Source organism: Notechis scutatus, chromosome 6 (assembly GCF_049901735.1).
Source record: "Notechis scutatus isolate UNSWTSFEM ecotype Mainland chromosome 6, rNotScu1.2, whole genome shotgun sequence".
Classification (NCBI taxonomy): Eukaryota; Metazoa; Chordata; class Lepidosauria; order Squamata; family Elapidae; genus Notechis; species Notechis scutatus.
The window spans coordinates 22,201,719-22,219,519 of record NC_142014.1 but is presented as its reverse complement, the minus strand read 5'-3'; the positions used below and the strand labels follow the sequence as shown (position 1 = coordinate 22,219,519).

Genomic DNA, 17,801 nt, shown 5'->3' with positions numbered 1-17,801 from the left:
TGTAAATGAGCATAGTTGAGACTTCATTTTCTTGGAAAGTCTTTGAAATTGAGTAACAAGACTACCAAGGAAGTCCCGCGGCTGTGTGTTAAATTGGGAGTGGTGGGGAACTACTTCCTCATTGTTACTGAGAAAATAACACTAATTTATCCATGCTGCCAACCAAAATTGAACTCAACTTGAGGGACATGTCAATTTTTTCTAGAATAATGGCAAGCTTGGCCTTTGTTAATCCTTGAGTGCAAGATTACTAGGGAATTCTAGGGATGGAAAGTTGGAAAACAACTCATGGCAAACCTCATTTGTAATGCTGCCAAGAAAGCAACATAGATGCCTCTATGAAGTCACCAAGAGTCAGATTGGATGCAAAGGAGGGGCTACTCACTTCTATTGCTTAATAAACAGAGACTCAACCCCCTCTTTTTCCTCCTCTTATACAGGAGATTATCAAAATGGATTACCCTAAACTTCTTCAGGAAACCATTCCTTCACTCCCTTCTTGCACTGGATGACTTATAGAAAATCAAGGGGGTAACTGTTGAGTCTAAAATAGCTGCTTTTGTTGGTTACCTATCATAAGGCTAAAAATGTCAGGTTTTAGCAGCCCATGAAAGCTGGCACAGAGCATAAATGTTATAAATCTCTCCAGGATTTTGTTTGAAATTCTTCAATTGTATTTTAAAATATGCTTGAGGAAACAAAACAAAAAACTAAACTAAACTAAAAACCAGAAAAATATAGATAACAATGATATCAAGAAACCATACTTAAAAGCACTGCCTGAGTACTATGAATGATTGTAACAGCAAAGCCATCTCCAGATTCTGAGAACTTTCAGATACGTTTCAAGGACAAAAGTCAGAACTTTCCATTAATTTACACATTAAGGCAGATGAAGTCTCCCTGGATGCCAGATACCTGATAATAAGGGTAGAAACATTCTTGCCGGAGGCTTCCAACAAAGATAGATTCCTTCTTATCAAATGCACTAAGCTAAAGCAGAAGTATGACAGATGTTTGCAGTGAACAAGAACAGAATGCATCAAAAATTCATCAAGTTTAAAGACATTAGTTTTGTCTTCTATTTTTTAGTTGTGTCAAAGGCAAAATTATTGTCTTCAAGTAGAATTAGTGTTTTCACAAAGGGAATAAATTGAAGTGTCTTCTTCCTAGGGCTGAGAGAGGGAGAATGGAAAAAATCCGATAAGCCAGGATATCAGTTTGTCAAGCTGTTGGAATGCAGACCAAAAAAACAGATGCCATGGTCATAAGGAGCAGATAAGTTAGTTGCATCTGATATTCATAACTGTATCAAGAATGGCAGTTGCTGGCATCTTCTGAAAATCAAGCTTGAAGCAGAGCACAAGGACTTTTCCAAGAAGACGAGAAGCTATTTGTTGCTCATTCTCTAGAATAGAATAGAGTAGAGTAGAGTAGAGTAGAGTAGAGTAGAGTAGAGTAGAGTAGAGTAGAATAGAATAGAATAGAATAGAATAGAATAGAATAGAATAGAATAGAATAGAATAGAATAGAATAGAATAGAATAGAATAGAATAGAATAGAATAGAACAGAACAGAACAGAACAGAACAGAATAGAATTCTTTATTGGCCAAGTGTGATTGGACACACAAGGAATTTGTCTTGGTGTAAATACTCTTAGTATACATAAAGAAAAGGTACATTCCTTAAGAATCAAGAATCATAACATACAACACTTACTGATAGTCATAGGGTACAATCAACAATATATAATATAAGAGGTCTTCATCTAGGAAGGACATCTGCTCCAATATTCCATTTTGCCTCTTGTCTTTTCCAATTTTCGGCCTACTCAATGACTCGGGATGAGTGCCACAATTCTTCTTCCCATGTCCTCATCTGCAAATCATCTAGATTCTGCCCTTGTGGTCACGTCACCTCTTCTTCATCTGACGTTCTTCTGAGATGAGAAGGACAAGCATACAATCGTTGGGAGTCGGGTGGCATATGAATTTAATAAATTCTTCTTCACTATTTTTATTCTAGACAAGTCGTCTATTGGCTATAGCTATGGGTGAACGATATTAAATAAACAGTCTGAATTGGCTGATATTGGAATTCTGAGAGCTGAACTCTTCACATCTTAAAAGTTGCCAAGAGAAACTCTGTCATGATATAATTGCGTGGTTGGTGGATAATAACTCACCTGTTGTTAGAGGTTCAAATGCTTATTAAGGAATTTAGGTTGGTACTTCAAATGTGTGGACAATGAAATGGCCCATGTTTTGGCATCTTCTCAGGTGGATTAAGTATTGGATGAAGGCAATCAACACATTGTAGTTGATGCAGAATATGTAGTATAACACTGAACTCCAAGCAATCAATGCCACTGTCCTTTTCTTGCCTGTACTGTGTTTAACTTCTGAAGTGTTAAAATCCAGTACCTGTTTCTCATTTGTAAATTCTAATTTGGGACTGTACCTAAAATTGTTCCTCTTACTAGATGGCCCTCATAAAGCTTGAAATCATTAATACCTTCCCTGTCTGATCACAAGATAGAAAGTCATTATGGTGTTGAATGAACTTTCTTTATTAAAAAACCAGCATGAGGCCCCACTTAATGTCTTCTACCAATAAACCTATCCTCCTGGGCATTTTGAATGCCATTTTATTTATGGTTCGATTGAAATTTCCTGGATTTTAGTTGGCCATATATTTTGGTGGTAATCAGTGTTGATAATATTTATTGTACATTTATATTCAGTTTTAACTGCTGAATACATATATTTGCTGAATATTGATATTGATATTGATATTATATTGATATTGATATTATAATGACCAGCTTTGTCAAAACGCAGTTAACATCTATTGCCAAGATACAAGCTAAGACAAAAAATAACCAAGGATTTCGTGTCCTGCATTATTATGACAAGTTTTGCTTTTTTTTTTTTTTTTTTTGCAATTGGGTAGTTGCCAGTTAACTAGAGAAGAACTATCTAGGATCATCCTCAAATTGATCCACCAGTAATACTAATTATGATCAGATATTCGTGTTGTAGGCTGTGCTGGATACTAGATGATGGGGACCAATCCATAAAGGGAAAAGAGACCCTGTGGATTTTACTCTGTTAATTGTTGTCAACTATAGGGGGAAACAATAGGGACATGGTGGCTTCTGAAGCATTAGGGGAATTCTTTTCCTTCCAATTGCAAAAAAAAAAAAAAAAAGATGATTGAAATCTTTGAATTCCTATTTTCTGATGAACTGTGGGAGCTCAGCCACTTGAATTCATTTGGTATTAAGCTACCCTTTCTGTAAAATGTTTCATAATGCTTTATACTTGGCTGCTTGGCAGGGTCAGCTATTAGAAATTGAATATCTGTAAAATTGTTATTCTTGTCATCGGGAATAGAAAAAAAGCAACTGAATAGCATGAATACTTCTTAGAATGGTACCAATTCTTGTGGCTGATACATCTAGTCCCAAGAGCAGATTAATTTTATGCACTGCTATTGAGACAATCAAATTAAATTGGTTAATTGTAAGAAATAAATGAGAGAATACAGGAAAGCAGTATGTAATGTTATATCCCAGGGGTCCCCAACCACCGGTCCGCAGAACAACTCCTACCGGGCCGCGGCTTGCTGGGCGCCGCCATCTTTTTTTCATGAAAAAGTGCTTCCGGTGAGCTTTTCCGGGTAGGGAAAGCTCACCGGAAGCACGACGGGTCATCAAAAAAGATGATGGCGGCGCCCAGCTGATGCTGGTACCGGGCCGCGGCGCCCAGCTGATGCCGGTACCGGGCCGCGGCGTCAAAAAGGTTGGGGATCACTGTTATATCCAACTTTAACACTAAGAAGGTTCAAAGAGCAGGCATGTTGCCTATTTTATACTCACAACTACAGTACTCTTAGGTTACAAGTAAAGTAGCTGAATCAAAGCAGTAACAAGCCAAGAATTTGAACAAAACCTCTGCTATCCAAACCCCACATATCTTCATCTTTTTGGGGTGTAATCCCGGTGGAATTATTAATTCTGTAAGGATGGTGAATGCCACTGAGAGATGACTTGGACTGTGCAATAATGTACCTACATCAAAAAAAACCACTGTGTTTTATAGGGGAAACACAAGCACATTTCTCAAAGTTTTTGTAATTTAAGTTTTAGATGGGGGTGGTTTAGATGGGGAGACCCAGTGAGGGCCAGACGGTCAGGGTTAGGGTTGCAGAGTTGTGAGGTCACATTGTGAGCCACATTGCTTTTCTACATCCATCTCCATGTTGCAGCTCGTCAAGAAAGGAGAAGAGCAGGTGACACACAATGCCGCAAATGTTGCTTTGGCCTTTCTGAGGAGAGCCTGTGAAAGTGAGTGAGCAGGGCTTATCGATGAAAGAAGATTAATGGAAGCCTCCGTCTAGCACTTGCCTTGGCTGGCCGTGACCTACATTGGATTTTCCTGTCTCCTGACTAATTTATTGGAAGAGGGAAAGGTGAACTCCATTGTTGTGGTGTTTGCCACTGCTAGTGAGGTTCTTAGATTGGCAATCTGGCTGCAGCATCTGTCACTCCATTGATTGTCAGGGTTGATTTGTGTGACCTGGCTGGCTAGCTAAGTGTCTCCTCCTCTCCTCCCTCTTCCCCTCCTTCCATCACTTTCCCATGTGGTTTTCTTTCTGTCATCTCCATCATGTAGACCAGACCAAGGAATCAACTTCAGAGAATGGCTGAAACTGTATTTTTTTTAAATTGAGATTGGCCATAATAATAGAATTATTGCAAGTATGTCTGTGCTATATATTCCTCCTTTTATAGTTTAGTGAATTTGGGGAGGGTGTTTGAGTCACTTATATGTTTTTTAAGAACTTAAGGCACTTTTCACCAATCGGTTGTGCTATGAATGGATATAGCAAATCTCTATCATGGTCATGTTCCTTTACTGGCATCAGTGGTGGGATTCAGCCAGTTCTCACCACTTTGGGAGAACTGGTTGTTAACTTGCTGAGCAGTTTGGTGAATTGGTTGTTGGAAGAAATCATTAGGGCAGAGAACCAGTTGTTAAATTATTTGAATCCCACCACCGACTGGCATGTTGACTGCGAATTCTGGGAGTTGAAGTCCACCCATGTTAAAGTTTCTGCAGTGCTGCAGACACTTCACTCCGTGTTCAGGAACTTGCTCGCAGCAAAAAATTCACAGTCACAACTTAGTGGCTTTATTGTAGATGTAATAAAAGTCACATACATGCCAAAGATCTGCCTACTTTGGAATACGTAGGTCAAATCTGCTTTTCCTCACATCTTTTGAAATCCCTGGAAATTCAGGTACTTTTCTCATGGCTGAGAGGCTTCTGCTCATTGGTTTTGTAGTAGTACTGTTTCCCCTGGGTTCTGCGGGATTTTCCCCCAGCTGTTTCCTTGAGCACTTCATTCTTTCTGCACAGAAGAGGGAAATTTCCAAACAAAACACTGCGCTGCGCCACTCAGGATGTCCATTTGCCTTTGTGGAATCAGATTCGTAGCTACAATGGAGATGAGGCAAGAATTGGTGCTCTGCATTACATTTCATTTCATTTAAATGAAAGCAAATTTTGAATTAGCCCAATGAAGCAGATACCTTGGTGAGCCTCCATACTTTTATCAGGTTCTAATCTTGTGTCGGTGAGGAATTTCATTAGCCTTATTTGTGCTTCAGGGAACAAGAGATTGCATATAATAAATATGTATAGACATGGCATCATTAGGAGCAATATAGGCAACATCCTTCATATTCAAGATATTCTATTAATGTTAAACTGAAATGCAGCTATGAAAAAAAAAGCCTTTGACCAAGTTAGGTTTCCTTCTTCAAGGGTAATTTTATCAATGTTCTTTAGCACTTATTATTTAATGATGCACTGAACATTTTTTTAAAAAGCACATTTTTATTTCAGTATAGTGGTCACTAACACTCTTTGTTTGATTTGTTGTTGTTTTAAACTGTTATTCTTACCAGTGATAATTATTTCAATAAAATAATTGCACGCAACAGCTCCAAGGGACAGTCCCCTAAGTTAAGCTTGAGCCTGAAAATGTATTTATTGCAAGGGAGAATTAAAGTAACATTTTCCCTCCCCCAAATAGAATATTTGATCTTTCTTGCTGCAAATATTTTTTCTGGCTCTTTCATTACCCCTTTATTACATTTCTGCATATTGGATCAATGATATAAATGAGGCTAATCTATCATGCAGCAACTGAGGCTGACCTCATGGCAGGATTCTGCCTCTAATCATGATTGCTGATAGACAGTGGTTCCCTTCCATCCTGGACTCAGTAACACATAAAAAGTGGGACTTAATGTCCACAATTGACATATTGCAACTTAAAAAAAAAATCTCCACATTTCCAAACTCACTCTAAAATGAAATACCTGGACCTTGATAGGGAATGCAGCACGTGATATGGGTGTGATTAAGGTTGGTAATCCGGTCTACATCTTCTCGATCTTATTAAAAAAATGTTCTATAAGAACTTCAGTGGATTAAAGCTATGATGGGCACATAAATTCATATTTATAGGGTCCATCTGGGTTTGACATTGGAGGTGGAAGAGTGAGTAGGTAAATGGGAAAGAGTTTAAATCAGAGGTGTCAAACTCAAGGCCCATGGGCCAGCCTGGGCCCACGGGGTGCTTAGATCTGGCCCACGTGGCAGCCCTGGAAATAGTGGCCCGGCCCGCGGTGCCTCTGCCAGTGAAAATGGAGCTCAGGGTACAGCCTCCCCGGGCTCCATTTTCTCTGGCAGAGGCTGCCAGGTGGCTGTCACCGCCAAAAATGAAGCCCAGCCGGGCCGAGTGATGTCGAGCTGGCCACACCTACACTGGCCACACACACCCTGCCCCCCCAAGGTCAAAAACAACCCTGATGCAGCCCTCAATGAAATTGAGTTTGGGACCCCTGGTCTAAATTAATAAATGAAATGAATAAATGAAAGAAAAATAGATAAGTTGTCCATCTGAAAAACAGGAAGGGTTTAATCAAGCCGATAAGTCTCATTTAATGAAATGGGAATTGGTGAAAACATGCAAATAAGTGAAGGATAAATGAATGATGAAGATGGATGGATGAAAGACTAAAATGGTAATCAAACTGTATGTATTGATGTCAATCCAGGTTGAAGGGAGGTCATATTGAAACTAGGAATTTATCAGTTGTAGATAGTTGCAGGTTGATTCACCAGTAAACAGTGATTACAAAGGAATCAATATGTTCATACTGCCTTTAAGGAGAGTATGGTTATTCCTCTTTTATTTTGTCCAATTAGCAAAATATCTTTGGCTAGGACTGTTTTTTTTCTGCAGTCCTAATTATCCTCTGAAGTCTGTGTTGCTCCTGTTGGTTTGGTTCTGCAACCCAACAAGACAGACACAGACTCCAGAGGATAATTAGGACTGCAGAAAAAACAGTTGCTACTAACCTGCCTTCCATCGAGGACCTGTATACTGCAGGAGTCAAAAGGAGGGCTGTGAAAATATTTACAGACCCCTCACATCCCGGACAGAAACTGTTTCAACTCCTTCCCTCAAAACGACGCTATAGAGCCCAGCACACCAGAACAACTAGACACAAAGACAGTTTTTTCCCCAATGCCATCACTCTGCTAAACAAATAATTCCATCAACACTGTCCAATTATTTACAAAGTCTGCACTACTATTAATCTTTTCATCACTCCTTATCACCCATCCCCTCCCACTTGTGACTGTATGACTGTAACTTTGTCGTTTGTATCTTAATTATTTTTATTGACTGTTTCCTAGTATAATTTGATTGCTTATTGTACCCTATGACTATCATTAAGTGTTGTATCTTATGATTCTCGACTCTTGACGAATGTATTTTTTCTTTTATGTACACTGAGAGCATTTGCACCAAGACAAATTCCTTGTGTGTCCAATCACACTTGGCCAATAAAAGAATTCTATTCTATTCATAAAGGTGCAGCGAGAACACAAAAGAACTTTGAGAATTTTGTAAACATTTGTGGGTATCTGTGTTGAGAGAAATGTTCTTCAGGGCACAAGAGTTATCTCTCCTTTAATGGGTGAAAAATCGAAAGGTCTAATAAAGGGAAATATTATTTGGCTCTGCCATACATAACCTGCTTGAGAGCAGCTCTGCCTGCTCAGGTTCATTGTTCAGTTAGTTGACTTATTGCTACCCTGAGGCTGATGTTGCTATACAGAATAATTGCTTGGCACGCTTCATGAAATATCACAGCAGCTTTCTCCGAGGTTAAATTGGGATTCAGGTGAAATGCTAAAGTAACTCCAAGTCATAATCATTATTGATTCTTTCTATCCCCGCATCAGCTCATTTCTGACATGTTTTTCTCCTCTGGACTGTAGATTGAGGTAAATAAATTGTGTACCCTGAAATAATTTCCCCGTTCCTGAAGCCTTTAATTTGGAAGAGAGAAGACTGTTTGAATCAGATGATTCTACATTTCATTTTCTCAGATGATTGTATTATGTTTCTATCTAAGTAGCCTTTAGCAAATACCTGTCCAAACAGAAACAAGGGAAAAATCTAAATTATATTTGGCTAAAAGCTTATTCCAAGAAATGGGTATCTTGTCACGTTCTGTCCCCTTCTCCCTACCCCTCTTTTCTCCCTCCTGTGTTAGCCCTAGCAAAAATCTGAAAGGTCTATAATGGCCGGATTAACGTTTTATTCTAAGCTTTGTTCAGTTTTGTTTTAATGAAATGAGTGAACATGGCTGCAAATGAAACAAATAAAATGTTCAAATGTATCAAAATGTTTATGTATCAAACACATCCAAATTACATTAAAGTAATCAAAATACCTTTACAATCCCCAAGGCATGTCACAACTTTTGAGCACCCCTAATGTTTGGAAATTGAAAGTTGGAAAATTTGACACGCCCTACTTGTGGCCTGTAAACTATGCTTTATGGTTTCCATGCATTAATCAGGCCATTGTGGCTTGATCAGTAAGCCCATGGTTAAAGTAAGTTATGTCTTAGTATGCAGTGGGTTAACTTGTGTTTTTTCTAAGGCAGATATTCTCAAGTTTTGTGGTACCATGACTCCCTAACATAATAAATGATTCTTTGTTGATAGTGCCTTCCCAAGTGCAGATTGCGCTTTGGCAGATCTCAAAAAAGGTCAAATCATGGCAATTGGACCAAAGTTTATTAAAAATGAGGCGCTTCATTACTCATCCAAGTAACTTCTTCAGTCAAAACGAAAATTTCGGGTTGGTGTTGAAATGAACCAACTCTTGCCAGTGATACGGAGCTGACTCTGTAAACCACTTAGAGAGTCAGGCTGTGAAGCGGTATATAAGTCTAAATGCTATTGCTATTCACTAACAACTGGGCTAATTTATCAACTGCAGTGATTCACTTAACAAAATCCTACCTTAGCTACCGCTTCGGTGGTGATCGTGCGTGCGTGTGTGCGCCCTTAACGCTCACGCACCTAATAAGCCAATCAGCTGAGAGGATGAAGAAAGGAAAAGCTAGGAGTGACCCTCCCCCTCCCATGCGCTTTTCGGTCTTTTATCCTCTCAGCTGATAGTTGGAGGCTTTTTTTTTTTACTACCAGTTCTGCCAAACCGATAGAGATTTTTACTACCGGTTCACCTGAACTGGGCCAAACCGGTAGCATACCACCACTGTTAACAACTATGGCAAGAAAGACCATAAAATGGGGCAACACTCACTTAACAAATGTCTCACTTAACCACAGAAATTTTGGGCTCCATTGTGGTCATAAGGAGTACCTCTATTGCTCAGTTACCATTGTTACTCTATCAATATTTTCACAACCTCAAGTCGCAGCTTGCTTTGCTCCGTATCTAGCAGTGGTTACTCCCTCCCACTGGATGCAAGAACATCTCATCTCCCCTTTGCTCTTTCAACAATCCAGAATGGATTTAAAATTTCAGACTGTTGGAGAATTCTCTCAGCTGTTTCTACAATGACTGAAGGCTCTTTTTACGCTGCTAAAAAAATAAAGCACTAACCAGGATGTCCCAAATTCTGGGTGAGGAAAAATAGTTTTTGCAGAATTCAGTTTCTCTTTTTCAGAAAGTTAAAATGACCCTGCAATGCTGATTGATAGTCAAAACAAACAGTTTCTTGTAAGAGAAAATATCAGTTTGAGGACACAGTGACCTCCCAGGTTGCCGCTGTTTATATCATTTTCTGGCTATTCTATGAAATTTATCATTGGGCAATGACAGATTGTTAGTAACCTTGTTTAATAAGACGGGAAAGATTGTGCTTACAACTTCGGTGCACCAGATGACGGATGCCCTTTAATTCTGGGGTGTTTCTGTTAGTGCAGCCAGTTTAAGAGTTGAAATATCAGTGCTGACTTTCTGCCATGTAGACTTTGTTTATTTTGCTTCCTGTGAAGTGAAGCTGTGAAAACAGTTTTATTTCTAATGCGTGAACTCATCTTATGGAAGGTGGATAACAGTGTTTTAAGTTTTTCATAGCTTTCCAGGCTTCGCTTATCTCGTGAACTCATGAACAAAGCTTGCTGACAGACGGCAGATTCAGCCTGTAGGAAGAAAAATCCAGTTCCAGTTCCAAGTTGGGAATAAAATGGAGGCTGATTGGAAAGAAAGTTGGTTTATTAATGAGCAGAACCACTAACAGCATGGGATCCTGGGACAGCTGACAAAATGGAGTTGCGAGTAGGGTGGGATTTTATACCTTTTTAATTTCTATGGGGTCATGTAGGGGTCATGGCTGGCTCTATAGGCAAAAGAGGAAACGCAAATCCTCAGTGTTTGTCTGAGCTAATCTTGTCTTGCCTAATTGCTTATCTGGAGTTTCTGTCTGACCCAGTCTTTCTGAATGGATTACCAAATCTGTATTTATTATTCTGCCTATTTTATTATTCCCCAAAATATTTCATTCTCTGGGGTGGGGTGTTTCCTTCACTTCACCCCTTGCCCTTTCATCTCGACCAGGATGGCGCTCGTGCTCCCTTAAGCATTGCTCTCAGGGTCATTGAAGCTCCTGATCCCTTTAAGGTTATAACTGTTAAGATAATCACTTTCTAAAGTAGTGTGTGGTAATGCCAATTTGCATGAGCAGAACATCTTAGATAATAGACCTAATCAGTGATTAACCTTTGGATTAGAAAAATGCACTGTATAGGACCAATGGGATGTAATGGTTAGGAAACTGGATTTAGGACCAGGGAGATTCTGTGCTTTGTGTAAATTCAAGGAGAAGGAAGCAATTATAAGTGGATCAGGTGGCACCCAACCTTAAAAATAGAGCTAGTTGAGCTATTCATTTCTTAATTTGTTATTCTTAATGAAGGAAACCTTCACTAAATCAAATATACGTTGCTGGCTCTGAGGAAAATACACTGGTGTTATTAACAGTAAAACTCTATTAACCATTATGGTTATTTCACTATTCTAAACATGAAAATTTAAGCCTGGAGTGTGTGAGTGTATGTATGTATGAATGAATGAATGAATTTTGATGGAAGAGTTAGAACCTTCATGGAGGATTAGCTGAGCCATTTGTTACACCTGGTGTACTGTCCAACATTGCTTGCAGCTGAAATGTAGAGTAATACTTTACCCTAATTCTACTTGAGTATCCAATTTAAGATTGGCTGCAGGGGTGAGTCTCTCTTCATTACGTCATTGGCTTTTAAGAACATCATAGGAATAAATAGAAAAATATATTTAGATTACTGAAATAACATGTTAGTTTCCCTTTATCTATCAAAAAATGGGTTTGTACTTTTAAAAACTTTTCTGCAGCTTGGTATAGGTATCCAGATGTGTTTTTCAGCCTTGGCAACTTTTAAGGTATTGGACTTCAGTTCCCAGAATTCCTCAGCCAGACAGTCTAGGGAATTCTGGGACTTGAAGTCCACGCATCTTAGAGTTGCCAAAGTTGAGAAACCCTGATCCAAAGACTTTTCTTACTGATTTAAATATGTATTTTTGAATTATTTCAAGCCATAAGGCTTGAAGGCTGCTGAACTATAAAGGAAATGATAAGAAAATGATGGGGATAGGGAATTGCAGAGTGTAGACTCCCAGGTTCCCATTCATGCTTTCGAACGTTCCTAAATTCATGTTAAATTACACCAGAGATTGTTCTGGGATGTTTTACAATAAGTACTTCCTGCTTATATGCTTATTTGACAGGTGTCAAACTCAATTCTTTGCTTCTGCTTTGCATCTTTTGGTCCCTGCCAAACGGTTGGGAAATGACTTTTTTCAAGCCCAATGTGAAAGCAAACCGACGCAGGGTTGCAATGAAGTTATTGATGTAGGAGAATCTTGCCAAATTGCCTTGGCGAGATGCTGCGAGTCTCCATTTTTTTTTTTGCCTGACAGATTTAAGTAACAGACAGTAATAAATGGAGGTCAAATTCTAATGAGCTTCACAATGATTTGCCTCATGAAAATACTCCCCACCATGCACGTGTGTTTCTGAGCAAGCAAACTTTTCCCTCTCAACAGTGATCACTTTGCCTGAAAGTGTTTCTATCTTTTACTGATTTTTACAATAGAGGGGATTTAATGAAATTGTGGTCTTTGTTGTGGGAAGTCCTGAGCATTGCAGCTGAAGAAATATAGAGATGGCTAGGCTTGGATTTTGTCCTAAAGTGATATGGGAACTTAGATGTCGTAAGAGCCGATTTGGTCTCGTGCTTAAGGCACTAGGCTTAGAAAGCAGGAGATTGTGAGTTCAAGTCCTGCCTTAGACATGAAAGCCAGCTGGGTGACTTTGGGTCTCTTTCAGGGTTGTTGTATGGAAAATAGGAAGAGGAAGGTAAAGAAGAAGATAAGTTTGCAGCCTTGAGTTTTATTTGTAAAAATAATAAAGGTAGGATACAAATTAAATGAATAACAAGGTTCATATAAGATGAGACAAGGCTTGGGCATCAGGGAGGCCATCTGAGCTGCTTGCCAATTTTCCAATTGATCCCAGTGGTGGGATTCAAAATTTTTTACTACCGGTTCTGTGGGCATGGCTTGGTGGGTGTGGCAGGGGAAGGATACTGCAAAACTCCCATTCCCTCCCCTACCCCACTAACCTGCTTTCCAGGTCCGTTCTCCTGTGCAGGGCAACCAAAGAAGACTCAGCTGATCAGCTGGGACTCAATGGGAGGCAGCGAATAGATGGGGACGGGGCCAGTCAGAGGTGGTATTTGCTGATTCTCCGAACTACTCAAAATTTCCGCTACCAGTTCTCCAGAACCTGCCAAATACCACCTCTGTTGATACCTTTATATTAAACTCAATGAATGCAATCTGATATCTCTGATTCTTAATCCTTCCTTTGACTTCCTTGCTAGGGTTTTTCAAAGATGACCGCATCGTATTCTGGACATGGATGTTTTCCACCTACTTTATGGAGAAATGGGCCCCGAGGCAAGATGATATGCTCTTTTATGTTCGCAGGAGGCTGGCCTACGTTGGCGGAGATGGCGTAGAAGAAAAGAAGGTAGGTTGATTAACAAGCTGGAACTCCCAAGAAAGGCCGTTTTTGTTCTCCTTTCATAAATGGCTAACGGGTTTCCTCTTCAGCTGAGAGAAAATTAGAAAGTAGATCAAAGACACAGATACTGATTTCAACTGAAGAGAGATTTCTTTTTTTACTCAGTTAAAATAAATATATTTCTTTGGTGCAAATCTGAAGCAAGGTGTGTTGGCTGGGAACACTGTTAAAACATTATCTTATGACATTGATACAATCCAAGAAATTGATTGATTGATTGATTGATCGATCAATCCACTCATTCCTTCATTCATTCACTCATCTCAAGCAAGCGATTCTTGGTGGCAAATAAACATAAAAGCAATTAAAAAGCAGAGCCCAAAAGGGAAAATTAAATATACATACCGGTTGCAGTTAAGAAATATTATAGTGGGCAGATGTTAGCATAGCCAGGAAATGGGGGCCTTCAAACACGCGGGACCCCAGACCCAGACCTGTAACCTTCAAGGCCTTCCAAAAGACCAACAGGGTGTCTCTCTTATTCCCTGGAGGGAGAATGTTCTAGAACAATGGCCCCCCAATCTTTTGGGCACCAGGAACCGGAGAAAGGTTTTTCCATGGACTGGAGGGAGCGTGGTTTTGCATGCTGCCTGCATGCTGCGGATGGGGCTTCGCTTGTTTGTGTGGCCCAGTTTCTGGTATGCCGCGGCCCAGCGCTAGTCCATGGACCAGGGGTTAGGGACCCCTCTTATAGAGGGCAGGCAGAGAGAATCAGAGACAGAGAGAAGAAAATGATTAAAATCGGATGGGATTCAAAAATCCCAGCAACTGGTTCTTTGCCGGTTGCTGGGTGGGCGTGGCCATGGTGGGTGTGGCCTACCAGGACTTCTAGGAGGGCCGTTTTTCGCCTTCCCCAGAGTCTGGAGGCTTCCCTTGGGCCTTTGGGAGGGTGAAAATGGCCGCCCCCGGGTTCTGGAGGCCCTCTGGAAGGCAGAAACAGGCTCGTTTCTGGACTTCAGGAACTTCCGGGAGGCCCATTTTTCACCTTCCCCAGAGTCCAGAGGCTTCCCTTGGGCCTGGGCAGCTTTGAAGCACTCTGGGAGGGCGAAAACAGGCTGCCCTGGGCTCCAGAGGCCCTCTGGAAGCTGGAAACAGGGCCATTTCTGGACTTCCGCAACTTCTGAGAGGATTGTTTTCACCCTCCCAGAGCCTCTGCGCAGACCCTGCACTTACCTTCATCCATAACGGGCTGCGTGGAGACTCCTGGGAGGGCGGGGAGGGGAGGGGCAAGCGGGACCAGCCAGTCAATTCAACTACCGGTTTGGCAAACCGGATGTAAATTAACCAACATCTGGTTCACCCCAACCAGCCTGAATCGCTGGTTAAAATAAAGAAAAAAAAATACAGCATTATCCTATGTTGTAAAGAAAAATCTTCTGCGGTTATGAATGTAAATTATACATCTCATAATATTGCATAAAGATTGGAGCTGCTTTTAAATTTGTGTTCATTTGGACTTTTGACAGTTTTTCCCAGAACCAAAAGAGAATAATGACTCCTATTAATCTTGCATTTCAGCTTTATTCTCTCTACTTGAAAATATTTCTAGAAATGCAGCTTTTGACATACTTTCATACAAATGCAGGCAACTATTTGATATATTTGATTTTGTGTTCTCTTTTCAGGTTAATCTCGAAAAGCAAAACTAGTTTGACAAAAGTTCCCTCCCCTTCCCCCATGTGGGTTTAACAAGTCTCACTTGGTTAAATATTTGCTTCATTTGTGAAGCATGAAATTAATGTTTTGTGATTTATAGCCATCTTCACCTGTCACTTCTTAGATTGAATACAAACAGGAATTTTGTACCAATTCTGTTTATTTGATGTAAAATCCCCTTGGGCATGAACAATATTGCATTTTTGAACTCAGTAGCTCCCTCTTGATTACTACTGCAATAAAACAGTGTTTGCATATTTAAAGGAATACAGTAATAAACGATTCTAATAATCCTTGTATCTGGCAAAGGATATTGTGGCAAGCAATCAGTGTTAATTTTTATTTATTTGTCAAATTGATAGGCAGCTTCAATCTAAAAGGTCTCCTTTTTAAATTAGATCCCAAAACGAATTGAATTGTTTTGCTCTCAAATTGCATGTTCAAATCTTTCTCTCTTCAAATTGCCAGTCTCCAATTTGAATTAAATCAGAGCTGATTAGAGAAACCTTTTGATGCTTTCTTGCATGCTCACAAAAACCTCTGCCTTTTAATAAAATGTGTAAGTGAGAAAAAGGGCTACCAGAGTCCTCCTGAGTTTTGGCTTCCATAAATATGCATGAAATCCCCTATTATGTTGCCTGCTATTTGCTAATGATGGGCCCACCTAAACTTCAGGCCTATTCAAAAAGCCAGTGTTTCTCAACCTTGGCAACTTTAAGGTGTGTGGATTTAAATTCCCAGCATTCCCCAGCCGACATGGCTGGCTGGAGAATTCTGGGAGTTGAAGTCCACACATCTTAAAGTTGTCAAGGTTGAAAAATCTTTATTGGATACACCATTTTGGTACTGAAGAAACAAAACCAGCACGGGTTTTCCCTCACAAAGTCTTGCCTAGTTAAACAACAGCTTCCTCTTTTCTCTACTGCTGAGCGATCACATTGTCCAATTATGAGACATCCTTTTGTTATGGGAACAGTCCTTCTCTTTCTCCAGCACCTGCAGTGGTGACCTTGACTCTCACGATCTCCGCATACGTTCTCAGCATTCCATTTCACCCTTCCCTCCCCATAGTTCATTGGCAAGTTGAAAAGCCAATGAGGTTTGAAAGAAGAAAAGCAGTTCAATCTTGACATTCCAGCTTCTTTTCTTCCACAATCCATGTTATAAATGGTGAGATTAGCTAGGCCATGGAAGATGGCCTGATCTCAACACAACAACCATTCCTAATCTCCTGGCTTGTCTTGATGTCACCTGGAGGCTGATCCACTCCACACTTGATTGTCACTTACAATTGATCAGACTGAGTGAAGCTTTGCCTCTCATCTCAAGCTTAATAAATACTCCTTGTCATACAATACAGCTGACACAGAGGGTGGTATTCAGCAGGTTCTGACCAGTTCTGGAGAAAGAAGACCCAGCCGATCAGCTGGGAATCGGGAGGCGGAGAATAGATGGGGCGGGGCCAGTCAGAGGTGGTATTTGCTGGTTCTCCGAATTACTCAAAATTTCCACCACCAGTTCTCCAGAACTGGTCAGAACTGGCTGAATACCACCTCTGAAACGCACTTCAGGACTTTACAAGGATCGAAATAACATTGAACATTGACTCTACTAATGCTAGGTATTTTCTACCATTTTTATTATTACTGTAAAAAACTAAAAAAAGAAAGAAAAGATGGACAGATTCGCAGACATTTATATACTTTCCAAGAATGCAATTCAACATGATTTATGAAGACGTTACAGGTAGTCCTTGACTTAAAACCATTGCTTAGTTTGAAGTTACAAATGACCCTGAAAAAAGTGACTTAACAACTGGTCCTCGCACTTGCAACTGCCGCAGCATCCCCATTGTTCACACGATCACAATTTGGATACTTGGTCACCTCCATATATTTGTACTAGACATCTGTAGCATCCCGGGTCCTGGAATCACCACTTGCAATCTTTCCAGATGCCTTCTGGCAAGCAAAGACAGTGAGGGATTGGCTGAACTACTGAGTGATTCATTTAATATTTGCAATTAGCAATAGTTGCCTTGCTTAGCCTTGGAAATTCTGATCCCAATTGTGGTCATAATTCATACACATAAACAGTTAATTGCTCTGCTAAAATCCATGAAGAAAAGCATACAGGGGTGTAGGGCTGGGCTGCTGGGGGTTCCCAGGGATTCAGGAGAGCCCCTAGCTAAGATTGTGCAGTTCGGAGAACCCCCAATTCCACTCCTGGTTGGCCCCGCACATCCCATCCTCCCCCTCCCAGGAGTCCCCACATGTCCCGTTTTGGATGCAGGTAAGTGCAGGGCGTGTGCGGAAGCTTGGGGGGAGGGCGAAAAATGGGCCTCCGAGAAGTTTGCGAAGGCCAGAAATGGGCCCGTTTCCGGCTTCCAGAGAGCCTCCGGAACCTGGGGAGGCCATTTTTGTCCTCCCGGAGGCTCGAGGAAAGCCTCCCGGAGCTGGGGAGGGCACCCCCGCTGTATTGCAGGAGGCCTATGAGGCCACTCCCACCATGGCCACACCCACCCAGCAACCAGGCAGAGAACCTGTTGCTAAAATTTTTGAAGCCCACCCCCTGCACCATTGCGGAAGGGGAGTTTTTGCCCTGCCCAGGCTC

The 17,801-nt window shown here is 40.7% G+C and overlaps 1 protein-coding gene across 2 annotated transcripts in view; it reads left to right on the top strand.

Moving 5' to 3' along the window:
- The window catches only part of KIAA0930 (KIAA0930 ortholog), a 72,369-nt gene that overhangs the window by 26,143 nt on the left and 28,425 nt on the right, over nt 1-17,801 (top strand). For both annotated transcript variants that reach the window (XM_087969497.1, XM_087969498.1), the window contains exon 2: nt 13,330-13,478. In XM_087969497.1, coding sequence (XP_087825623.1) covers nt 13,330-13,478 — 149 coding nt within the window. The remainder of the gene's footprint in view (nt 1-13,329; nt 13,479-17,801) is intronic.